Source organism: Eurosta solidaginis, chromosome 5, assembly GCF_040869045.1.
Source record: "Eurosta solidaginis isolate ZX-2024a chromosome 5, ASM4086904v1, whole genome shotgun sequence".
NCBI classification, from domain to species: Eukaryota; Metazoa; Arthropoda; class Insecta; order Diptera; family Tephritidae; genus Eurosta; species Eurosta solidaginis.
This window is the reverse complement of record NC_090323.1, coordinates 265,408,785-265,435,867: the sequence shown is the minus strand read 5'-3', so window position 1 is coordinate 265,435,867 and position 27,083 is coordinate 265,408,785. Positions and strand designations below refer to the sequence as shown.

Below are 27,083 nucleotides of genomic sequence, written 5' to 3'. Positions count from 1 at the left end.
CGTTACGACGGTAAACCAAAACACAATTGGTTGGCTACGATACGGTTACGACCTTAGCGGCACCAATAATCGATTGCATTGATTCTCATAAGATTGGTCGAATCAGCTGTTATAAGGTTACCGATACGGTTACCGATAAAGCACCAATGTCTCCAGCTTTACCCTCACAAATTTTGGGTAAAAGTCTAGTTGAGGGATCGACTGCTAATACGCGTCAAAAAATATCGAGGTATCAGAAGACGCGCATTGACTTCAACAACAATAATCCGAAGGCGAAATTGAATAATTGTATATATGTCCGGAGATATTTTCAGTTGAAGTTGGCGATTTTCATGTGGTTATTGTAATGGTGTTTTACCCACAAAAAAATTGTGGGTAAAAGTTTAGTTGACTGCTAATACGCTACCAACAATATCGGGAGAGGTGTCAAAAGACGCGTCTTAATCCCAGGGGCCCTATTCGCTAACTGTGAGTTTTAAAGTGTACACAAGAAACTGTGTAAACTGTGAAATTCTGATTCTGTTAAGCAAAACTGTGAACAAAAAAACTCTGATAAAAACTTCGTGAGTTTTCTTGGCAGCCAGTGTACACTATTCTGACATTCAAAACTCATACGCACTGTTGCAGAATGCCATTTTTGTTTTCATGGCGTTTGATGAGTATTTTCTCACTGACATACGGATTTTACATTCAGCACTCATTCAGCAAAACAATGTGCACAATAATTTACAGAATCGCATGAAAATTTAAAGTGCAAATTTTGTATGCAAATGAGTTTTCAATGAGTGTACATTTTTCAGTTTTTCACAGTTAGAGAATTGACCCCCAGGACCACGAAAACTGGACCAGGACTTTGACAACTGAAAAACATTTTTCGATCACTTTTTCAATCTTCTGGGCATGGCGGAACGATACTAGGGGCAGCATGGGACAGCTGATTATAAACTTTTTTTATTTGATTTGATACATCAACTTCTGGCGCAGTACGATTTTGACATTTGTCCATCTAATTTACAAAAACAAAGTACATGGAATTTTTATTTATGTTTGTAGGTATGTCGCCATGCTGACACCTTGTATCGTTCTGCCATGCTTCTGGGGGTATGATAGTTGATTATTTTTTATCAAAATTTTCAATAAATGCTGGCTGGGATGAGACATGATTGCGGTTGTTATCGATAAGCGAGTTACCTGTCGATAATTCACATTTTATTGTTTACATTTCATATCAGATGTTTTTTTTTTTTGCTAGCTGATTTATGCATTGCATTATGCATTTATAAGTTGAACCCGGATTTTTTACTAATTAGCGCTGTAATATAGACTAGAAAAAATTTGTTTACATCTAATAACTCATTATATGGAATGGATTAACTCACAAATAACGATACTTCAAAGTATTGCTGTTGTAGAAATTCGAGGTTGCCCATCTTGCTACGACCTTCGATGACCTTTCATACGTATATTATCAGTAAAGTACTTGGCCGTCGTAGTCGTTTGTCAAGATTTGAGTATAGCGAACGTTAGTAGATCTTTATCATACAATCATTTTGCTTTTAAGAAAATTGTGGAATTGTAAATTTTTCGAAAATGCAAAATATTACTGTAGTCGCGACAAAGCCATATGAGGGCCAGAAACCCGGCACCAGTGGATTACGCAAAAAGGTAGTTCTTAAACGTATCGTGTATGCATATATTTATATGGTTATTAGATTGACCATATGTATTAAAGTGATTAAATATTTTTCTTCAATTAAAAGGTAAAAGTATTCACGCAACAAAATTACACTGAAAACTTTGTGCAATGTATTTTGGATGCGAATGGTGCAGCATTAACTGGAGCTCTACTTGTTGTTGGTGGTGATGGGCGCTACTATTGTAAGGAAGCAGCAGAGCTTATTATACGTATATGTGCTGCAAATGGAGTAAGTTTTTATTTTGAGTATGCCGTGCCATTCATGTGGCGATAACTTTGTATTACCTTTAATATTTTCAGGTTGCAAAATTACTGGTTGGGCAAAATGGTATACTGTCTACTCCGGCAGTTTCAAGTTTGATACGTCAGTATAAGGCCCTCGGTAAGAACAAAGATAGCCAAGCTTTTAAAATATACATATGAAAACAACCACATTTATCTGCAAACTGTCAGCAAACAATTTGGGTGCCTCAAAGCTTGAATTATAAGTACCTAGCCAATATAGGCTGAAAAAGAAAACTCTTAGTTATTCAAACTAAATCATGCCTTACGCAATATATGTTTTGCACGTGAAGTGTTTTCTCACGAAACAAACCTATTCAATTTTGAAAGGAATCCAACTTCTCTGATAGTAATCGCTTTTAAGGTCCTACCCTTTTGAAGCTGCTACTGTTCCTAGACTTCCCTTTCGAGAATCTAAAAAATAAAATTATGGGCTGTCGTGACTATTGAACAGAACCTCACACAACAACCACGTACCATCTTAAAGTAACTTATCCAAACCACTTTAATTTTCGACCCACTATGGGCTTACTGAGTGCAGTGTAAGAAGTGTTAGACGCCTACCATTATTGCTGGCTGCATGCAACAAATTTGTAGAAAAAAATTATCGAGTGTACATAAATGATTTGCTATAATTCCGTAATCAAATAATTATTGTACTTAGTCCCTGGTTTGGACGTAGTTCTTGAATGATTCTCAATTAAAGAAAGAAATTAGGAAAAGATATCAGAAATTTACTCGATTAGAGAGTGCATACATAATAAAAAAATGGATGTGCATATTCGACTGTTGTTTAAAAATCATTACAGAATTTATAGAAATTACGGGCATACATATACATATGTACGTCCCATTTTGTTCCCAAACATGGTGTTTCGCAGTTTTACTCGCACCTTGCTCCAATGTTGGACATCATAGAACAATGCTTGTTATGTTATCCTTTTGCAATCTATATATAAATTCAGTGACTACTGGCATATAGTTTTCAAGTGTTTACTTTTCTATTTATTTCAAATAAAAGTTCCCTTCAATATTCCTTATCTACCTACGTAATAGCAAACAAAATAGAAGACTTCTGAAAGTCGTAGAGATAACAAATCACAGAAGTGTTGCTTGAGATCAATTCGTTATTTGAGTGTAGTGTTAATTAAGATAGGAAAACTTACAGTATTAGAACTGGAGTTAACAACAAATAACACTGTGGGACTCCTGGAAGTAATGCTGGTTTTCTCATGCTCAGTTTTACATTTGGGGCTTAAGTTTCGTTTAAAGGAGTCAAAGGCTTAAGCTATGCATCGCTCATTTCTAAGCATAACTTTAAGACGAAGAATGAAATACAGCATTAGTGAAGTTGAAAAATTCATGAATTAAAAAAAGCTCCAAACAGCATGAATTACGGCAAACCCCCAGAGGGTTAGGGGGGAAGAATATACCCGCGGTAGCTATGCCTGTCGTAAGAGGCAACTAAAATACCAGATTCAAGGAGTTGTGTAGCGCAACCTTTTCAGGTTGCCAGCGTAACATATAGCTTATCCAAACCCATTTGTCAACCTCACCTATCCGTGGCGAATCCTGTTTCACTAACAGAGGAGGCTCTGGCGACCCCAAGCTCCTCAGGGAGCTTGGGGGTGGGGAGAGAGGGATGGCCTGATGGTTTAATGTGGCCATAATGGTGCTGTGTTACCGGAGCGTACCGAATCTGTATCCGGCAAAGGACCATCTTATCGATAACGCTCCCCAAAACCTTCGGGGAGTAACCTTATCGCTACAACAACAACAACAAACCCCAGCGGGTTATGGGGTTTATACCCATAATACCAAAATGATTCAATGGATTGTGTAGCGCGCCGTTTCAAGGGGTTGCAGGCTCACTTTATGGCTTCTCCAACCCAATTGTCAACCTCACCTACCCGTGGCAAATACTGTTTTTTTTTTAGCTGCCGAGGCTTATAGAACTAGGGGTGGGGCCGAGATAGCATAGAGGGTTCAACGTGGTCATGCTTATTACCGGAACTACCGGATCTTAATTCGACTAAGGACCTTCAACGTCGATAACACTCCCCAAAACTTTCGGGGAGTGTCCTTATCGCTACAACAGCAATAACAACATTAAATCTATAAGAGAAATAGCAACAATCCCCAGGCCTTTCAACATTACTCTTTCTTGTACCTCTGTGTAACCAATTCTATTATTTGTAGGTGGAATTGTGCTCACCGCATCTCATAACCCTGGTGGTCCCGAAAATGATTTCGGTATCAAATTCAATTGCGAAAATGGTGGACCCGCCCCAGATGCAGTAACCAATAACATCTACCAACTATCCACTGCAATTAAAGAGTACAAAATTGTCAATGGTTTAGAGATTGAAATTAATAAAATAGGTACAAACAAATATGAAGTAAATGGCAAGCCGTTCGTTGTTGATGTTATCGATTCAGTGGCAAATTATGTGTCACATATGAAAGAGATTTTCGATTTTGAAAAACTGCGTGATTTTGTTAGTGGCAAAACTACTGGAAAACCGCTTAAAATGCGTATCGACTCATTAAACGGCGTAACAGGTTCATATGTACGTGAAATCTTTTTGAATTGTTTGGGTGCCGCAGAGAGTTGTGTAGTACATACAACACCACTACCTGATTTTGGAGGCTTACATCCTGATCCGAATTTAACCTACGCCAAGGATTTAGTACAAGCTGTAGCACAGGGTGATTACGATATTGGCGCTGCATTCGATGGCGATGGCGTAAGTTAAATTTGCAGAATGGAAACACATTTTTTTATGCCCGGTTTTTCAGTTCGAGTTTTAATCACAGTTATAGTTGACTAGAGTTTAACTTGGCACTTTGTTCGATAACATAAAATTTTGCTGCTCATCTCAGCGTAAGCGGCCGAAGGCAGGGTTAAATTCTAGTTGTTGTTGTTGTTGTTGTTGTAGCAGTGTCAAATTAAACTGTAGTTTAAACTCGCACTGAAAAAGCGGTCATTAGTGTATTATATTTGTATATACATATATTTTTACACCAGCCACCTCTTTCTGCTCAATGGACCAGCTTCAACGCTTGTTTTATATATATAGATAAATGTTGGGTCTTGGGACCGTATATCGTAAGTCCCGAGTTTTGTATTACAAACCCCCCAGATAGATAGCTAATTAATTAAGGATCGCACTGCGACCATTGGTCTATTGTGCCCTCAGCTGCTCCTTTGATGTACCCTAGCAGTTCACCTGGCTTGAGGGATTTGATGTGAGAATGCTTTAGCCATGGTGAGCCCACAAACTTAGCCCTACGTCTTGAGATTACGTCACACTCCAGGAGTACATGGTCCGCCGTCTCCGATGATCGATCACAAAATCGGCATGTGTTGCTCGATATTATACCCAGCTTTTGCATGTAACTTTTCAGTCTACAGTATCCTGTAAGAATAGCTGTTAGGATTATTACATTTACATTGGATCAGGCCTGGCATATTACGCCAGTGTTCTTCCCTCCCGTCTTCTGAAGGAAACTTTCCCATTTCCTCTCAGGAAAAGGAAATAAATCCTCCCACAAAAGAAAATACAGACCGCACACATTATTTTCCTGCACACTACTTCATGGTACTCAGAAAATTAAATGGGGTTACACTGAAATGACAGTCCTTGGTCAGGAAAAATCCCGACCCCAGCGGGTTAGGGGATCAGAATATACCCGCGGTTGGTATGCCTGTCGTAAGAGGCGACTAAAATACCAGATTCAAAGGGCTGTGTAGCGCAACCTTTCAGATTGCCAGCGCAATATATAGCTTCTCCAAACCCAATTGTCAACCTCACCTATCCGCGGCGAATCCTGTTTCACTAACAGACGAGGCTCTGGCGACCCCAAGCTCCTCATGGAACTTGGGGGTAGAGAGGGAGGGAATGGCCTGAAGGTTTAATGTGGCCACATAAATCGTTCCCGAGATGGTCGGCCTAGCACCTTAATGGTGCTATGGTACCGGAGCGTACCGGATTTGTATCCGGCAAAGGACCATCACATCGATAACACTCCCCAAAGCCTTCGGGGAGCAACCTTATCACTACAACAACAACAACAACAACAGGAAAAATCCCGACTCGTGTAGTGTCAAATTGGGTTACTGCATTTAAATCTGGCAACTCCCCCTCTAATAAAAAAAGATGCAGCCATGCATGTATGCACTTGGCATTACTGGGTGAGAGAGTCGAATGACGGAGAATTCTGATTGGCTGAATCCTCCGTTAGTCGACTCTATCACGCCATCGCATCATAAGATTTTCCCGTTATGCGTTTTTGGATACCGGCAAAGTTGCTTTGAGGCGTCAGTATTTTTTCTACAGTTTTCAGTTTGGATTGAGCCGGCACGACACGAACACGCGAAAAATGAAACGTAAAAGAAATAAAAGTTGTGAACATAAATTAAAAGACTAAAAGCTAAGTGAACGTGTACAAGTTTAAAAAAAATAGTTATATAAACAAACAAACGAAAACTACACATTTATTGGAAATTAAAAACTAAATAAAACAAACATAAACCAAATAAAATTAACCATTAAATTAAACAAAGAAAAGAATATATTTTTATTGTTGTGTGTGTGTGCGTGCGTGTGGCTGCGAGCCCAAAGTTGAGTGGCATCAGCATGCCACTTTACATGGCGACCGTGACACAATCTGCAGATTGTAATATAGTGGAAAAACTGGACAGTCTAAAATTTTACATATGTAAAATGCGTGAAGATTGTAATAAATGTGCTGAAAAAAAAAACACTATGAAGTGCCGTAGAGTGAAACCCAAAATGTGTGGGTATATGCCTCATCATTGGACTCCTTTATTGGACCATTTTCAAAAAATTACTACAAAAGCATAAAATCAATAAATTACAAAAATTGTTCAAGTCCGAAATACTGGCGAAAACAAATCAAAATTTCTACTCAAACTACGAAAATTTACTACATTACTTAATATTAAATCCTAACAAATTTCGACATTTTCAACTAAATACATGGAAACTTAACCCTACGCAAAAAATGCAAATATGTCATAAATATCACGAAATTTATACAAACTACTTAACAAATTATCTACAAACAAATTTTCGTAAAACTTTTAAATATAATAAAGCCACGGCAGTTTTGGCTTATATACATATACATATATGCTGGTGTGTACAGCTAACAAAAGCGCTAAAGCCAATCGCATGGTTAACGGCACATAATCACGCCAGAAACAATTTAATATAACGGCGAATAAATAATGGCGCTAAAGCCGTGAAATCAACTTTATCAGCAGAGAAAGTCCGGGATAGCAAACGCCGACAGAGGCATCTCCAACAAAAAAAAGCAGCAGCGGAGGGCATATTGGCAGCAGTGCAGCACCATAAAAAAGCAGTACCAGAACGGCAGCAGAAAGGGGTAACTGCCGTAAATGTATGTATGTAACCATTTATTTCTATTTCTAATTATTCTTACATATATTTCTACCAACATTGATTAAAATTTGAATAATAATTCAAAGTAAACTAAATTTTAAATTTCGAGTTTTGCGTTTTGCCATAAGGCCGATCATAGCAATAAACAACTATATATTTTAAGGTGCCTACTAATAAATTTCAAATGCCCTAACGATACAAATATTCAGCTATTGATTTGCGTTGCAAATTTACTTGAAACTTTAGTGTTTTGGCAATATTTAAATCAGTTACTTTTCGGAAATATTTGAAATTTAGTGGTTATAATAATATGGAAATTGCATTAAGCTTATAAAACCGTGAATTTTTGTTTATAAGTCATTTAGAAACGCCTACGAAATGGTTTTGAGAAAAATTAAAATAATATTGAATTTATCACAGCAAATCCGTTTCTAAGCCTCTTTAAATCAAAAATTTATTATTTTTATAATAAAATCGTCCTCTGACATGCCAGGAAATGAAATTTTTGCCTTCATATACAAAATTGAATTTAACTTGGAAACAATAAAATATTTTCATTCATTTCGTTCGATTGCTATAGGAATTATAGAAACATTTTGGAAATTTTATTAAAAGCGGTGCGTCCGTGATATAATATACGTTATACTTTTCATACCTTCAATATAAAGCGATGTGGTCGTAAACATCGCCGTATATTCGGAAAAATTTTGGTTAGGCTTGTGAAAACAAGTGCGGTTTTTTATATTTTTTCCAATAGTCCAAAAAAAAATATACCAGCCTGTTTCGGTTTTCACAAAATAAAAGAAAACCGGAACACGCTTGCCTATTTCCTTTTGCAAAGCCCATTCTGGGGGGCGAGAAACCACAGACCAAGTGTCCTTTTTAGGACAGCCTGTCCATTGGTTAGCTAGCGGGGCTAACCTAGTGGGGGACAGTCGGTAAGTCCGACTAAGTTCGGCACGGAAGGGGGGTAGGCATTTCTCTAGCCTATAATTTAGAGAAAATCCGCAGACCGGATGTTCCTTTGTTTTCAAAAAAAAAACAAATTATATAATTTTCTTAACCAGACTTACCATTTTATAAAATTCATACCAAACGCGACAAATATTAACAGGATTTTCAAATAATATTTACAAAATATTTACCTGATTTACAAAATTTTTTCTCTTAAAATAATTTTCAATAAAATTACCCTGTTTCAAACACATGTCCGATTCTGGGGGCAATTCCAGCGATAAGTCAAGCCCTAAAGGAAGGTGTTCACTAGCTCGTCAAGAAGATTTTTTAGGATTTAATGACTCAGATATCGCAGAAAATAATAATTCAAATTTTCAGTCAGTAACTAATATTATAAACACTCAGCCTTCAGCAAATTCGTCTAATAATTCAGACAACCTACTAACTAGCACTTCCAATTTTCAGTCAGGAACTGACTTTTCCAATTCTCACTCTACTTCAAATTCTTCTAATTTGCCTTCAACAAATAATTCTTCAGATTTACAATCGAATAACAATATTTCAATCATGGCAACCTCAGAACAGAAAAAGGTGTTCATTACCAGTTGCGCCTCAATTATTAGGGACAACTACAGCGGCGATCCACTGGCATTAGAATCTTTTATCGACAAAATAAAATTAATTGAAATCTTCTCAGATGAAAATTTAAATAGTACTTTTATTGCATTTTTGAAATCCAAACTTGAGGGAAAAGCACGCGAAGCATTACCAACCGTAATAAATTCAGTCGATGACATAAAGACTGCCTTGAGAAATAGAATAAAACCCGACAACTCGAAAGTTGTTTCTGGTAAAATCGCGTCTTTACATGTCATCAATAATAATTACTCAGACTTTGCTAAGCGCGTTGAAGAACTATCCGACGCATTGGAACGTTCTTTGATTATTGAAGGTATGACACAAGCCAAGGCACATGAAATGGCCGTAGAGCAAACAGTGAATGTGTGCAGGTTGAACACTCGTTCAGAATTGGTCAAATCCATCCTGGCTTCAACTACCTTCAGTGATTCAAAAGACGTAGTTGCAAAAATGATAGTCGAACGTAATAATGAGGTAAAAGAAAGACAAGTACTAGCATTCCGTACTCGTGGTAATTGGCAAAATAGTTTTCGAGGAAATTATAGAGGTAATAATTTCAATAATAGGTACAACAATCCAAACGCAAGATTCAACAATAACAATAGAAATAATTACAACAATAATAATTACGGGTACACTAATTCTAATAGAGGTAATAATGACAGATATAGCACTAATAGAAACAATCAGCCTAGTAGTAGTAACAATAATGCTAATAATAATAGACGTTCAAATTCGCGAAGTAATGCCAATGTACGCGCTTTAAACGTGAACGACCCTCAGGAGCGAACACTGGGGGATCGGAATCACGATTTAGACAATTAAACGAATCTTCTTCAAAAATATTAAAATCCATCTACTGCTTGAACCTTAATTATTCAGATTTTATTGAACTTCAATGTAGCGATTCCTACAAACCATGTACTTTTCTAGTAGATTCTCAAGCAGATATTTCTTTAATCAAAATTTCAAGTTTATATCAAAATTGTAACTTTAATACTAACGAAATAACAAACATAACAGGCGTAACGCCTGAAACAATTTCAACTTTAGGAACCTTAAAAACCAACTTAATTGCATATAAATTCTTAATACCGCATACTTTACATGTAGTTAACGACGATTTCAATATACCTTCAGACGGAATACTCGGCAAAGACTTTTTAAAATTTAATAAATGCATTATTAATTACGCAAGCGATAGCATAACTATTAATACCGGATTAGATAACGCAAATATACCAATTTTACACGGCACGAGTACCGATTCTTTAGTTATTCCTCCGAGATGTGAAGTTTATCGGTTATTTAAATTACCAAAATGCGATAATCCTGTTTTTGTAGACTCGCAAGAAATCTGTAATGGTGTTTTTACGGCAAAGTGCATTGTTGACACAAATAATCCAGTTGTAAAAATTTTAAATATTACTGACGAAGTAAAACATGTCAACAATTGCAATATCGTAACGGAAGATATCACCAACTACAATGTCTACAAAATCAATGAAACTTCAAAAGATCAAAAACGCTTAGAGGAATTAACGAAAATTTTGAAAAATCAAATGCCGGGTTATGCTCAAAAACAATTAATAGATTTATGCTTAAAATATGCCGATGTATTCGCTTTAAAAACTGATCGTATGACTTTAAATAACTTTTACGAACAAAAGCTACGTTTAACTGATAAAAATCCAGTCTATATAAAAAATTATCGTTTACCATATACACAACGTGAAGAAATTAATAAACAAGTCGAAAATTTAATGCGAAATGATTTAATAGAACCCAGCTTTTCTAATTATAACAGCCCTTTAATTTTGGTGCCGAAAAAGGATCCTACAGGCCAAAAGTCTTACCGTATGTGCGTTGATTTCAGAGCAGTCAACAAAAAGCTTATCGCAGACAAATTTCCGTTGGCACGCGTAGACGACATACTCGACAATCTTGGAAGAGCCAAATATTTTTCGACTTTAGATCTTTTTTCTGGTTTTCACCAAATACCACTTCATGTTAATTCTAGAGACGTTACATCTTTCAGTACAGATCGAGGAGCTTTTCGTTGGAAAGTTTTACCTTTCGGTTTAAATATAGCACCAAACTCTTTTTCACGTATGATGTCATTAGCATTTTCAGGCATTTCGCCAAATCAAGCTTTTATGTACATTGACGATGTTATCGTCATCGGATGTAGCGAGACACATCACCTCAAAAATTTAGAAAAAGTTTTCGAAACTTGTAGAAAATTCAATTTAAAGTTAAATCCCAACAAATGCAATTTCCTTCGTTCTGAAGTAACTTTTTTAGGCCATAAATGCACCTCCAAAGGCCTGCTGCCAGATGACTCAAAAATAGACGCAATTAAAAAATACACTAAGCCTAAAGACAAGGACGCTGTTAGGCGGTTCGTTGCATTTGCAAATTATTATAGGCGTTTTATACCTAACTTTGCGTCACTGGCAGCCCCTTTAAATCGTCTAAATCGGAAAAAAGTTGAATTTGTTTGGGATGATGCTTGCGAGAATGCTTTCGAAAAATTAAGATTATCATTAATGTCTCCTCAATTATTACAATACCCTGATTTTTCAAAAGAATTTATTATCACTGTAGATGCATCTAAGAGTGGTTGTGGCGCTATATTAAGCCAAAAGCATGGAGATAATGACTTACCGATTTGCTTTGCATCAAAATCTTTCAATAAAGCCGAACAGAAAAAGGCAATCATAGAATTAGAACTTTTAGCAATACATTTTGCTATAAAACATTTTCGGCCGTATGTCTACGGTACACATTTCACGGTAAAATCAGACCATAGACCATTAGTTTATCTATTCAATATGAAAGATCCTTCCTCGAAACTCTCTAGAATCAGATTAGATTTATCAGAATACAATTTTACAATTGAATATATTAAAGGAAAATCGAATGTTGTGGCTGATGCTCTTTCGCGTATAAGTATAGACGAGATTAAAGATTCGACAAAACACGTTTTAGCCGTTAAAACGCGATCACAAACTAAACAACAAGAATTACAAAATGAAAAAATAAGTTTAAATGATACGACCTCTAACGATAATAAAGTACAAGTTTATGATAAATTTTCACACGATTTTTCAAAAAAGATACCGCGAGTAAAATCAACAATACAATATAATAAACATAAGGAGATCTTCAATTTACAAATTTATGCGCATTTAAAACATAAAAAATATAATTTACTTAATATCGTGACTGCTAACGAAATAACGAATTTAGATGAGTTACTTTCGAGGCTGGAAAAAGCAGCCGACAATCACAATATTAAACAATTAGAATGGCCAAAAAATGATATCTTTTTCAATAATTTTTCAATTACGAATTTTAAAATCCGCGGAAATGAAATTTTAAAATCATTACAAATAATATTGACGGACCCTGTAGAGACCGTAACAGACAATGAACAGAAACAAAAACTTATGACAATTTATCACGAAGATCCACTGTTAGGAGGCCATTGCGGAACAAAAAGGTTATATGCCAAATTAAGAACTAAATATTACTGGAAAAACATGACACGTGATATAGCGAAATTTGTGAAAAATTGCAATAAATGTCTTTTAAATAAAGTCAGACCAAAAACAAAAGAAAATCTTGTCCTTACTCCAACACCCTGTAAACCATTTGACATAGTGATTATCGATACAATAGGTCCACTTCCAGAATCAAACTATGGTAACAAGTTCGCTGTTACTATGATTTGTGACTTTTCTAAATACCTGGTAACAGTAGCTGTACCAGATAAATCAGCAAAAACTATCGCATGTGCTATTTTTGAAACCTTTATACTAACATATGGTACAATGAGAGCCATTAGATCCGATTTAGGGACGGAATACAAAAATGAATTAGTCTCGGAATTAACAAAACTTTTAAAAATTAATCATGATTTCTCAACAGCTTATCACCACGAAACTGTTGGTACTGTTGAAAGAAACCATAGAGTCTTTAACGAATATTTACGTGCATATCTAGATGAAACGTATTCAGATTGGGATACGTATTTGAAGTATTTTACATTTTTACATAATACTACAAGTAGTTCGGTTTTTGATAATAAATTGACTCCTTTCGAATTAATATTTGGCAGAAAATCTACAATGCCACATGAATTACAAAAGGAACAAATCGATCCGATCTATAATGTAGAAAATTATACAAAAGAACTAAAATATAGAATGCAAAAATCTCATAAAATGGCAAGAAATTTGATTAATAAACATAAAATTAGAAATAAAGAATTATACGATAAAACTGCTAAGCCTTTAGAAATTAAAATTAATGATAGGGTTTTAGTGGAAACAGAACCGAGAAATAAACATAGAAATATATATCAAGGTCCCTACATAATAAAGAATATCGATGGACCAAATGTAAAAATTTTTGATGAAACTAATAAAATTGAAAAAATTGTACACAAAAATCGTATACAAAAAATTAATTAAATTGATAGCCGAAAATAATCTTTAAATATAAACCTACTTTAAGAACATGCCAATGAAGGCCAAACTAAACAACCTGTTAATGTTAATTTTTAATACGGCCTAATGTACAAAATTCATATGTTAGATTGAAATACTTAATAAATATATATTTACTCAATTTAATAATAAGCATATAAATAGTAACGGTTCACTTCAAACTGAAAACATTATTTTTTTTACATATTTCATTTTCTTATAAATTTAAATCTTAATCCTAGTAAATCCTAAAGAAGAATGTGGCAAGACTGATCACCTTGCCAAATTCTTCTTTTCTAAAGGGGGATGATGTAGTGTCAAATTGGGTTACTGCATTTAAATCTGGCAACTCCCCCTCTAATAAAAAAAGATGCAGCCATGCATGTATGCACTTGGCATTACTGGGTGAGAGAGTCGAATGACGGAGAATTCTGATTGGCTGAATCCTCCGTTAGTCGACTCTATCACGCCATCGCATCATAAGATTTTCCCGTTATGCGTTTTTGGATACCGGCAAAGTTGCTTTGAGGCGTCAGTATTTTTTCTACAGTTTTCAGTTTGGATTGAGCCGGCACGACACGAACACGCGAAAAATGAAACGTAAAAGAAATAAAAGTTGTGAACATAAATTAAAAGACTAAAAGCTAAGTGAACGTGTACAAGTTTAAAAAAAATAGTTATATAAACAAACAAACGAAAACTACACATTTATTGGAAATTAAAAACTAAATAAAACAAACATAAACCAAATAAAATTAACCATTAAATTAAACAAAGAAAAGAATATATTTTTATTGTTGTGTGTGTGTGTGCGTGCGTGTGGCTGCGAGCCCAAAGTTGAGTGCCACTTTACACTCGCTCCGGTACATAGAACCGACTGCCTTGAGAAGCGTACACTGCTACAACAACAACAACATACTGAAAAAATTAGTGCTGCAGATAAGTCAAGAAGTAGCGCTTAAATTTATGAGGGTGAGTTTTGTCAAATGCGACTCCATTTTGTATTATTGACTTCACTTGTTGTTTTTGTTGTTGTATTAACGATAAAGACACTCCCCGAATATTTTGTGGAGTGTTATTGATGTTGATGGTCCTTGGCCGGATATAGGCTCGGTACGTTCCGGTAACCAAAACACCATTAAGGTACGAACCCGACCACATCGGGAACGATTAACATCACCACATTAAACCTTCTAGGCCATATAGGCCGAAGTATATATAAATATCAAATAAAATGGCGTTAGAGCAGGGAACTTGAATGCCATCAAAATGTATATTATGACATAAGTAACAATCAACCAAACGGGTTTACCGCAAGCAGTTGTTTAAATATATATAAATCTTACTTTATATACATATTTCCATTGGAAGTAATAATATCTTGCATCATTAGGACCGCAACATGATAATTGGTCACCGTGCATTCTTTGTTACACCAAGCGACTCATTGGCAGTAATTGCAAATAATTTAGAATGTATACCATATTTTAAGAAGAATGGTATACAAGGCTTCGCTAGAAGTATGCCAACTGCATCAGCGGTTGATTTGGTTGGTAAAAAGTTGGGTAAAGAGGTATTTGAAGTCCCTACCGGTTGGAAATACTTTGGTAATCTTATGGATGCAGGACGTTTATGCTTATGTGGGGAAGAGAGTTTCGGTACCGGTTCAAATCATATACGCGAAAAGGATGGCATTTGGGCTGTTTTGGCTTGGCTTTCTGTTATGCAGCACACCGGCAAAGGAATCGAAGATATCCTCAAAGTTCATTGGGCCACCTATGGGCGCAACTATTTTACACGTTATGATTATGAGGAATGTGAATTGGAACCGTGTAATGAAATGATTGCAACTATGGAGAAGAATATAACAAATCCAGAATTTTTAGACAAGAGCTTTATAAGCGATGGCAAAACTTATAAAGTTAAGGTTGCAGACAATTTTAGTTATACTGATCCAGTAGACAGATCTGTTGCTACGAAGCAGGGTTTACGTATTGTTTTTGAGGATGGCAGTCGCATTGTATTCCGGTTGAGTGGCACAGGCAGTTCTGGGGCTACTGTACGGTATGTGGTCTATAATTTTATTCAATTACTAACTGATTTGTTTAAATGAGTTTTTTGTTTTGATAATTACAGTTTATACATTGACTCTTATGAAAAGGATAATGTACTTGGTTTGGCTAGCGAAATGCTTAAACCACTGATTGATATTGCTTTAGAAATTTCTCAGCTGCCGAAATTTACTGGACGCAATGCCCCTACTGTTATCACATAGGGATTTTATGCGAGTTTGTTTTGCACTTTATACAGTTTTTGAAACTTTATTTATACTCAAACCAAAAACCACTACGAACACTTTGACCAAATTATGTATGTATGTATATCTGATGCCCTTTTTATTTTAATTGCATTTGTTAAAAAAAAAGTTTTATTAATATAAAATTTAATGTTTGTGTTTTATATAAGCATGAATATATTGTTTTACAAATATAATACCAATTTCACGCGGAGCGCTAATGAAATAGTAAAGTTTTCTACATTATACCAATTTCACACAGAGAGTTAATAAAATAATCAGGAAATTCACAAGGTCTGCTATTCGCCGTATGTGCTATGCTTTAATCGAATTTTAGGCATTTTACAAGACGGTGCACCACCTAGGTTAGGTTGGTGGTATCAATAGACGCGTTTCGAACTCCGTTTTTAGAATCCAAAAGCGAAAATTAAAAATTTTATTTCTATCAAAAGATGTTTACTAAAATTTTCATGTGGTTTTTGTATTTTGCCAAATTTGTTGTACACACACACACTAATGCAGGAACATGTTCTGCGCGGATTTCATTTTTTTAATCGCCGCTGAGGACCGCCAACGCAGGAAGGTGTTCTGAACAAAAAAAAAAAAAACTAAGGATCGGTCCCCATATTTCGGAACCTCTCAAGGTCATTCCATGTTTTTTTGTAAATATCTTTTGACGAAACGCGTCTTTTGATACGACCATTGATAATTTTTGATAAAAATTAGATGATGCACTGTCTTGTAAAATGCTACCAAATTTTATATTGGAAACCATGGAAACAACTCAAATCTTAAAATTTTACATGTATACAACTCTTGTGTTTTGCCCAAATTAGTCAAGTTGCCTACATTAAAGCGTTTCTATTGAACTCAAACTTCCACACAAAGCACAAATTTTAATAAACTCATGGTTTTATTGAATGCCTGACAAAGTAAAACATTGTTATCAGCCCTGCTTGGTGTTTCTGATTTTATTGTCAATGTTAGAAAAGCCAATCAAAAATAACATAAATATAGTTTAAAAAAACCCAAAAAACACGCCGCAGCACAGAGGTTCGTGCCTCCGCTATTAAGCACAACTTCTTTTGTAGGGAGTTATTTAACCACTGCCGCGAGTCTTTAATAATTGCCGCTAGATGGGTCTAACTCTCCTTTGCGCCTAACCTAGAGAGTTACAAACAAGCATACATACAAGTGAAGCTTATATACGTAAGCGTGTTAAAAAGTTATTTTCAATAATTTACCAAAAATATAAAAAAAAATACTAAAAAATTGCAAAAGTTGAAGAGAAAGCGCTGCTTTCCATTTTCTCGTAAAAATCGTAACATTATTTTGGGGCTACTGTCAGATGTTCGTTAATGAGACGGGTGACCCTGCATGAAAAGCAAGAATTAATTATTCCATTAAACAAAATTGTGACTCCATTAAATTTCTGTGTTTAATGATTTTATAAAGCTTCTGTGTGAAATTGGTATAAAAAAATATATGCACTTAGTTTTTGTTGCTTGCAGCTAAAAATTCAAATTGATTAAGTATAATTGTAGGACAACGTTCTAACAAAACAGTCCGAGGCAGCTTGGCTAAGCGAACGAATATTTGTAAAAAATGTAATACAATGGTTGCTTCCAAGCCAATCTCACTTTTTGCGCTGAAAGATCATGTATCATATGTCGAAAGTTATAAGAAATTTACAAATTAGTTAACATTATAACTTACCTTATATTTGATTCAACTATCACAGTGGCATATTGACATAGATACGTCAAATATAACAATTTTACATCTCTTTGGAATTGTTGTAAAACAGTTAGTAGACCAATTAACATTGGCGTTCCATCTAAGCTATCTTTGTTACTCTTCGTTTGTATACTACTGGTGCTATTGTTGAATTGAAGCCGTGGCATATGTGCAATGGTGAATAAGAAGAGGAACAGCGATACATGCGGTGTACTTTTAGTTGAAAGAAAAACTTGTTCAAATGGTTCATAGGATCCTGTAAATAGTAGATACTCATTAACTTCAACCAGCAATTCACTACCCCGTTCCGAATTGCTGAATTTTGTATAAATAGACGGTTGTTCCAATTCATTTAGTAACGCTCTGAAAAAAAACAGTTTTTTTTTTCAATTAGTGAATATATTTGAAAGCTGAAATATCTATAGAGTATTTAACACTTTTAAGCTTGCTTGAAATGTCATCATTGATTGGCCTTTGCTTTTGCAGGTTGTAGTTATTGTTGCTGTAGCGATTATGACACTCCCCGAAGTGTTTTGGAAATTGTTATCGGTTGTAGAAGCTATATGTTGCGCTACACAACCCCTTGAATCCCATTATTCGCACAATCTTATTTATCCATGCCGGATCCATGCTATTATGAATCCTTCTCATCCCACTTGTAAACTTACTATCTGGAATATATTGGCAGCTTTTATTGCTTTGAAATTATGTCGGGAATTAACGGATCTATATCCCTTCGGAAATTGTTATCGGATATAGATCCGTTAATTCCCGACATAATTTCAAAGCAATAAAAGCTGCCAATATATTCCAGATAGTAAGTTTACAAGTGGGATGAGAAGGATACATAATAGCATGGATCCGGCATGGATAAATAAGTTTGTGCGAATAATGGGATTCAAGGGGTTGTGTAGCGCAACATATAGCTTCTCCAACCCAATTGTCAACCTCACCTTCGAGCGGCGAATCCCGTTTCACTAACATACGAGGCTCTGGCGACCCCAAGCTCCTCATGGAACTTGGGGGTGGGGAGGGAGGGATGGCCTGAAGGTTCAATGTGGCCATAGAAATCGTTCCCGAGATGGTCGGGCCAGCACCTTAATGGTGCTGTGTTACCGGAGCGTATCGGATCTGTATCCGACAAAGGACCATCACATCGATAACACTCCCCAAAGCCTTCGGGGAGTAACCTAATCGCTACAATAACAACAACAACATTGTGCGAATAATATAAGATTTCTAAGATTTACCTGTTAAAAGTCTCTAAAGCTGATTCTAAATTTTTTGAATTACATTTACTGCTTCTGTTTAATTCAAATGCCAATTGTTGTCGCAGTATCTGCTTATGACCCAATTTTAGCATCCATTCCAAAATAGTCGGCCACACTTTCAGCCAACGATTATGATAGTTGCTATAAAATTTCAAAGGATTTGCAGCAGCATTCTTATCAGGGAATTGTTTTGATTCCAATTCCACACTTAAGCTGTTCAAAGCATCTAACCACATTTTATCATTGGTTAAATTTTTTTGCAACTTATCTAAATTTCGCTTCAAATCAGCCACAAATATATACGAATACAAACGATCCAAACCTACCAAACCAGCTGGACCAATCGCTCCACGCACCTTACTAAAGAAGCAAGCATTTAATATTTCTTTATGTGGCGCACGTTTCTCATACCAGGTAGCTTTTAAATCAAGGAAAATTGTTTGTTTAGGGTCTGTACATTGCAGTATTTCGTGCGCCAAACGGCCAATGAAATTATTTGAATTTGTTGGATCGCCTTGCAGTTGCGCAAAACTTGGTATGGGTATTGTTTGGCTTTGATAGCGTGATTGCCAATCTTGTACTTTGTTACGTAAAAATGCATTACATTCCTTTTCCACATTATAATTAATTATGCGTGTTAGTTCCTCTTGTAAAATTTTCAAACCATGAATCTTTAAATAATCTTGTATATATTCAAAAGAACGTCTATAGCCATCCATTATTTTAGCTAGAGCTAATAATTTGGCTTCCAATTCTGCTGTAGGTTGTTGCTGTTGTTGTTTCGATTTCGTTGTTGTTCTTGTTGTGAAAATTAAGCCAACATTTAAAGCATTTGCAAGATGTCGAACCAATTCTTTGCGTATACCATCTTCAAGTAATTGTTTGGGATCTAATTCAATAACACCAACTAATGTCTTTTTCATCATTAATATGCCTTCAGTAAATATTGCAATAGAATGTGTAAGCTTTGCAATTGTATACCGATCCTCGAATTGGGCATACTCTTTTAACTTGTCCTTGTCTAATCGTGTGGGTATTTCACGTAGCACCTCCGTTTGTAAATTGATAATGCGCGCCAATATGCTGAACATTGTCTCTGGTATAATTTGTAATACTTTACGCATATAATTTGCTAGTTCTGTGCTGTAATAATTTGAAACGGATGCAAGATCTTCGCTATGAGATTGGTTTATGCGTAATAAGGGAATTTCTAATGCACTAGCCAATTTAAGGAATGCGGCACGTAGGCGTATAACAGACTTTGGTTGTTTTTTAATGCTTTCCTGCATGATTGTAGTGAAATCGCGATCAAGCAAGCGCCAAGCATAGCTCAAATCACCGATCAATTGCATATTAATAAGAATATCTTCTTTGACGTTAATAATCTGTAAAGTAAGATATTAGTTAGTTTAATGGTGATTATAACATCATCCGCATAACGTCAACATGCTTTTCTCAAGAGCAACACAAAGAAAACTTTGCTACCAAAGGTGATCTGCAAAGCGAATGAGTCCCTGCGAAACAATCGAAATGATGTCGAAACTGGGGGTTTCAAGGGGTTGTGTAGCGCAATATATAGCTTCTCCAACCCAATTGTCAACCTCACCTTCGAGCGGCGAATCCCGTTTCACTAACAGACGAGGCTCTGGCGACCCCAAGCTCCTCATGGAACTTGGGGGTGGGGAGGGAGGGATGGCCTGAAGGTTTAATGTGGCCATATAAATCGTTCCCGAGATGGTCGGGCCAGCACCTTAATGGTGCTGTGTTACCGGAGCGTATCGGATCTGTATCCGACAAAGGACCATCACATCGATAACACTCCCCAAAGCCTTCGGGGAGTAACCTAATCGCTACAACAACAACAACATGTCGAAACTGGCAAAATGATCCCAACATTACCCTACTACGGTCCCAAAATCATCCCTAAAAAGGAAAATCAATTCGAATTAATCAAGGTTACAATCCCATTATAATCCGGAAAAAGTCCTGCCATGATCCCTAAACCAATTCCCAAAAAGTCCCGAATTAATCCTGAAACGGTTTCGAAGTAGTCTCAAAATTATTCTGAAAATAATCGCGAATCATAACATGAAAACAATCCAGAAATTACCTAGAAAGCGTTCCCAAATGATTCCGAAGTGGTTCCGAAATATTAACTAAATTATCAGGGAAAACAATCACCAAATAGTGCCTAAATAATCTCGAACACCAAGGTGAACAATCCCAAAATAATCTTGGAGACATTTTCAAAAGTATCATGAAACTATTCTAAAAGGATACTGATAAACGTGTGCGTCCGCACCACCTATATTTTACTTTCTCGCTCTCTATATATTATATTTCTCAAACTCAACCTACCATTTTCCCCCTTTATGTAAAATAAATACTGGGCATAAGAAATTAATAGAATGCACCTGAATCATGCGGTGTAGGAATTCGCGCGTCTCCAGTAAATATTGTTTCACTTGCATATTTGCTTGTAGATTATGAAATTCCTCCACTTCTTCCAGTGCCTGTATCAATTGAATTAATGTACGCCCAGCAACATTAGCATTATCTCCATTGAGTTTCTCCGCTTGATTTGATATTTCACTGAACCATTGTTTCAGTTGTGGGTTATTCTCAATTTTTGACAGCGGACGGGAGCCAGCAAATGACTCACTTAGTTCGTTAAGACGATCCAGCGCTTCATGTTTAAATCGCGACCAACGTTCGGCCTTGCCGCTCATTAAATTACGTAATATATCTTTGACGACCAATTCCAATTGACTACAGTCAAGCAAAAGTTCCAATAATAGATCATTTTGGTAATTCAATTCAGTGCAGACTAATTGCTGAACTGTTTGCGCTTTGTGTGAACCTTGAGAAAATTCGAATACTGCTTTGGATGTGTGTTGAAAATACCAACGCAGCAAGACATTGCATTGACGCATTAGTGGGAGAATTTTTGTAATATTTTGCAATACAAAATCATCCGTTAGTACGCCCACTCGTAAAATTTCCTGTGTCTGTTTCAAAGTTTTAGACATTTTTTCTTTATGAAGCAAACAAAAACCTTGAACACCAGTATCTATCACGGGTGCCAATGCTGCTTTTGCTGCCTTAAAATCATCCCATGCATCAATCAGATTTACCGTTACACCCATATATATGGATACTACCCAATTATCAGAATAGAATTTGTCAACGATTTCGCGCATTTGCGCTACTTGCGAGTCTAAAGTTTGTGGCGTAAAGAATAGGCATACAAATAGCATAGATGCTTGTGTGGAAAGTGCAGTGGAACGATGATCGGGATGTGGATAAATTGTTAGTTGATTGTAGAGATCATCACAACGTAAACGACCAATTACCATATCAATAAACGTTTTTTCAAATGTAAAACGTGAAAAGTAGGCAACTGGATATTGAGATGGATTAGTTGGTTTAGTATTCGAGTGCAAAGCTGTAGGATTTGCTACAAAGCCTGTAGAGCGTAAGAGCATGCAGACATCATCAATGTTGCTTTCACCATGTGCTTTAGCTGCACTATAGCGATAATATGATATCAGAAGGCGTTCGCGTACGACGCCGGGTATGTGATAATCAAGAAGTAGTAAGATAGTAGCATATAAATATAAAGATTCACACTAAATGGTAAAAAAATAATACATCTTAAAAAAAACTTAAGATAAATAGATTCAAATAAAATACCATTAATTGTTTGCCTTCGCCATCCTGAAGCACAGATTCAAGTGTCTGTTGTATGTAGTAGCCACGATTTAGTTCATCGAGAAATTGCTTCAGATCTACTGCATATTGATGTGTACTCTCAAAAGCCAAATAAAAACGAGTCAATAAGTCCAAATAATTCTCGCGCACTTCATCGTCCAAGTCCTGCAATTCCTATTGTACCAAGTGGATATGAATTCACTTCACCAACCCTTCTACATAGGTACAATTTCAGTAATTCTATACGACAGCATAACACTGTTAATACGAATCGTGAGGGGTGTCAAAAAAGCGTTTTCGACCCAGTATCGCGAATCCGAACACGGAAGGTAAAACTTGTGCCCCAATATTTTCGGACGTGTATTAAGAGCGTCCTGCCATCGTATGGAGTTGCCACAATTTCAAGCACTAACCACATTCTCCTCTATCTTTTGCTCTTGCGCTTCTGCTATTTTCAAATAACTAAAATCCAGTATAATATCTGCATATTTTCGCTGCTCAGCCTTGGATTCTAAGCTAAATATTTGAACTTTTATTTAATTCTTGGCATGACAACTTGCAGTTTCTTACCGATAAATATCTGGAATGTAGTCCTTTAATCGTAGTATTTCGGCAATTATGGAGTTGCCTAAAGATATAATTTGTAGTAAACTTTGACCACATGCATTATTTTCAGCCAAAAATTCTCCCATTTTTGAACAACTCAAACTAAGTTTGTTTATAAATATTGGCTGATAATTTCGTTCCAAAGAAAATCTTGCTATGGTTTTTTTTATTGAAGCAGCTGTTTTATTTTGACATGCTAAAGCTGGCATAAAGGCCGAGACACAATCCAGTTTTTCATACAGATACATTCAACGCAATCGCCACAATCACACAAGATATTGCGTTTGTAAATATGAAGGAACTTCAGACTTGGCAATTTAAGTTTATTTCGCCTTGCCCATTCACATACAAAATTGCGCGAAGCACTATTATAAACATTCTCCCTATACAACAAAAATACTTGCTAACATATTTTGTGTCGTATTCATTTCTTATATTGCAGTTTCTACTTGCGAAAAATTTTATAAAATTTACCATCGAGTGGGAAAAATAATTTCACTAGCAAAGTGTGCCAACACCCTTAGCCAAAGCAAATATCAAATTCTTCTTCTTATTCTTTGCTTGTAACAAAATTTAGGAGTTGTCTGCTTTTCAATATCAGATGGCGCCAGTGTCGCTCATTCTACCGTTCTCCATAAAAATACGTGCAATCTACTCATAATGCCTAAGCTTGTGTTAAACTCGTCTATATGAAGATCTGCTTATGTGACGGAGCTATTATCCCCTTTGCCACAGCAACAACACACTTTTGTTCAGATTGTCAAAATCTGCATGTTGGTGTTAGGCGAATGGCAAGAGGAGAAATTCTTATGTTGTGGGAAAATGATGCGCTGAATCAGATGCGTTCGTTAATAAAATAACTTAGTGATGTGAAACTATTTAATAAAAATAATAAATAAGTATCAATGTGTTGGATACATTTTGCGTTTGCCCTCTCCTTTTGACAATGCCTGTACCAGTGAAATGAAAAAAATAAAATCAGCTGATGAGTTCAGCCACCCTGCAAAAATTGTTGGATTACGTGTTCCATTTTCTTCATGTTGGAATACTCTAACAATACTCTTTTGCAATAGTGATGGCACGATATTTCGCTATTGGTGATTGCATCGCCGCTATTGACAAATCGCTAATAGCTATAGCTATTGCAATCCAAAAATATCAGTGATTGACCATTTTCCTTCATTCGATTCTTTTTTTAATAACAATCACCTCTGGCAGAATATCGCCAATAGTGATTATAGCGAATGGCGATTTTCCTTCAGCATAAAATTCTAATACTAATAGTGATATCGGGGATGCAATCATCGATAGTGAAATATCGTTCATCACTACTCTGGGAATATTTAGAATAAGGTGCCACGATTTTCCAACTTTTCTTTTTTTCGAGGGGTGGCGGGGGTCCTAAAAATGACAAAATTATCATCCGCAACTCTAGGAAACTCTTAGTTTATGAAATATAAGCCTTTTAATTTCCAAATTTAGTAAAAATTCAACTTAAAGCTGGAGACATTGGTGCTTTATCGGTAGCCGTATCGGTAACATTATAACAGCTGATTCGACCTATCTTATGAGCATCAATGCAATCGATTATTGGTGCCGCTAAGGTCGTAACCGTATCGTAGCCAACCAATTGGGTTTTGGTTTACCGTCGTAACGATAAACAACTGATAACGTTAGGGATACGGATACAGCGATACGACATACGGCACCAATGACTCCCGCTTAAGTCCTGCACTTAAAGCAGGAGTCATTGGTGCCGTATGTCGTATCGCTGTATCCGTATCCTTAACGTAATCAGCTGTTTATCGTTACGACGGTAAACCAAAACCCATTTGGTTGGCTACGATACGGTTACGACCTTAGCGGCACCAATAATCGCTTGCATTGATTCTCATAAGGTTGGTCGAATCAGCTGTTAAAAGGTTACCGATATGGTTACCGATAAAGCACCAATGTATCCACCTTAAAATTCGGGTCGCACATGTCGATAGTGATATCAAAAGACGCGTATTTGCGTCAAGATTCAGAATCCGAAAGCAGAAACTACATTTTTTATCTCGTTTAAAAGTTATTCGCGGAAAACCCGTCGGTACTATTGTCACTTTTTTCGTTGTTGCAATTAAACAAACGAAAACAAATGAAGGTGGTGAATAGTGTTGCCAGCTCCGCAACAATATCTTTTTAACTTGGTAGAAGATAATAAGGTGGTGACACGTCGACATAAATGCAAACAAACATACACTATCAATGTATGTGTGTAAGTGTGTGGTATAACCGTGGCTAACCGTGGTGGACAATTTTTTTTGTGGGTACAAACACAACAACAACCACATGAAAATCGCCAACTTCACCTGCAAATATCTCCGGACAGAGGTAAAATTTTTCTTTTCCGCCTTCGCATTATTGTTCTCGAGATTAATACGCGTCTTTTGACACCTCTCTCGATATTTTTGGTAGCGTATTAGCAGTCGACCCCTCAACTAGACTTTTACCCCAAATTGGATGGAGCAGTAAGGAAGGCAGTCGGCATGATCTGGGGGTGCTCTGTGGCTAGTCATGTCGGCTGGGCGGGGTCCTTGCCAATCTTACTGTTCCTGCGCCATAACAAAAAAAATTCATATCATGCCTATTCAAAAAACTCAGCTGTCAAATTCAAAAAAAAACTGACAGAAGAGCAGAGCCGACTCAAAACGCTTATAATTCAAAATAAAACAAAATCCGGTCGAACCGGATACCAAGGACAGACCGTTAAACATTCAAAATTTAAAAATTCCAATAAAAACAGCGCAAAAAAATTACCGAATCGGAAATGACCGGTTGCTAACGCTGGAAATCCAACTCAGAAAAAAAAACCGCAGAAAATTTAAAAGAAAAACAAACAAAAAAAGAAATGGGCCGAATATATAGAGGGGCGCCGCGAGTGTTGTTGCGACGCCCGGTGCATTAACCCACCCTAAAATCCATGGCCACCGACACACCTAAATTACCTAAATAAAAAGGATTGCCAGCATTCCCATTGCGTGCTTAATTAATAACTGCTTGATAGCTCAACTCAAACTGAATTCCAGTGCCTCTACATTTGCTGCCTTTTATACTCTCTGATTTCAACGTTCGCATCTTCTAGGCGCTTCCAGAATCTACTAGTTGCCATCAGCACTCAAACTTCTCAGCTGTAACTACAATTGCACGATTTTATAGCTTTTCTCATTGCATACTTTCAGGAGTATCTCAGATATATGCATGTGTTTGTGCATTGACTCTCGGCTGCTCGTATACGTACATGGTACATATGTGTAGACGTAATTATTGTTTCGTTTATGTAGATACATAATGATTGAATTCACGTCACTGCTTAGCATCGGCCTAGAGATAGCAGCACCCCTTAGTTTTGCTAATATTCGTAACAATATTAATAGATCCTTGGTTTAATCTAGATTTGTTTTCTTGCTTATAAGCTATATTGTCGTCGTGCCTCAGGTTATATTTTTTTTTAAATTTAATAATGACGATGATATTTTAAAATGATCCTGCACATTTTCTTAAAACAAAAATTACATTACATATGTTTTTGGTGTTTGCGACTTTGAAAATTAATTTTCTTCACTCTTAATTAATACATACTAAATGGCTTTGTATCTACACGCATTAACTAACAGCACAATTCAACAATTGATACCTTTTTCAATAACCAAATTTTACATCAAGTTTCACCGCAAGTTAACGTACACTTCCGAGTTAAAAATTAGCACCAAAGATTATCTGCAAATTCAAATTCATTTTTCTCCTCTTTTTTTATTAAGAAAAACTTGGATGAATTGTAAACCAGCTTCTAAATCATTTTTGGGAAAAAATTGGAAATTTTACTTCAGAGCCTTATTGAAATGTTTGAGTATGCAGCTTTTTGTAATTCACTAACTTTAGGCTGGCATTACAAGGTTGTAGTCTAAACGAATTCCCGATGATTTT

At 36.1% G+C, this 27,083-nt stretch overlaps 2 protein-coding genes across 2 annotated transcripts; one reads left to right on the top strand and one right to left on the bottom strand.

Moving 5' to 3' along the window:
- The first annotated feature begins 1,223 nt into the window (after positions 1–1,223).
- Positions 1,224–16,804, top strand: Pgm1 (phosphoglucose mutase 1). The gene is made up of 6 exons (XM_067790320.1): positions 1,224–1,665; positions 1,761–1,925; positions 1,997–2,078; positions 4,178–4,725; positions 14,890–15,560; positions 15,633–16,804. Exons 1-6 carry the CDS (start codon positions 1,591–1,593, stop codon positions 15,769–15,771), a joined length of 1,680 nt encoding a protein of 559 aa, XP_067646421.1. The 5' UTR covers positions 1,224–1,590; the 3' UTR covers positions 15,772–16,804.
- Strump (WASH complex subunit strump) lies at positions 15,923–23,285 on the bottom strand. The gene is made up of 7 exons (XM_067790319.1): positions 23,082–23,285; positions 22,925–23,027; positions 22,494–22,685; positions 21,215–22,429; positions 18,780–20,185; positions 17,509–17,892; positions 15,923–17,440 (listed from the first exon to the last, which is right to left on the bottom strand). The coding sequence occupies exons 1-7, from the start codon at positions 23,201–23,203 to the stop codon at positions 17,284–17,286; spliced, it is 3,579 nt and encodes a 1,192-aa protein (XP_067646420.1). The 5' UTR covers positions 23,204–23,285; the 3' UTR covers positions 15,923–17,283.
- Between the last annotated feature and the right edge of the window lie 3,798 nt (positions 23,286–27,083).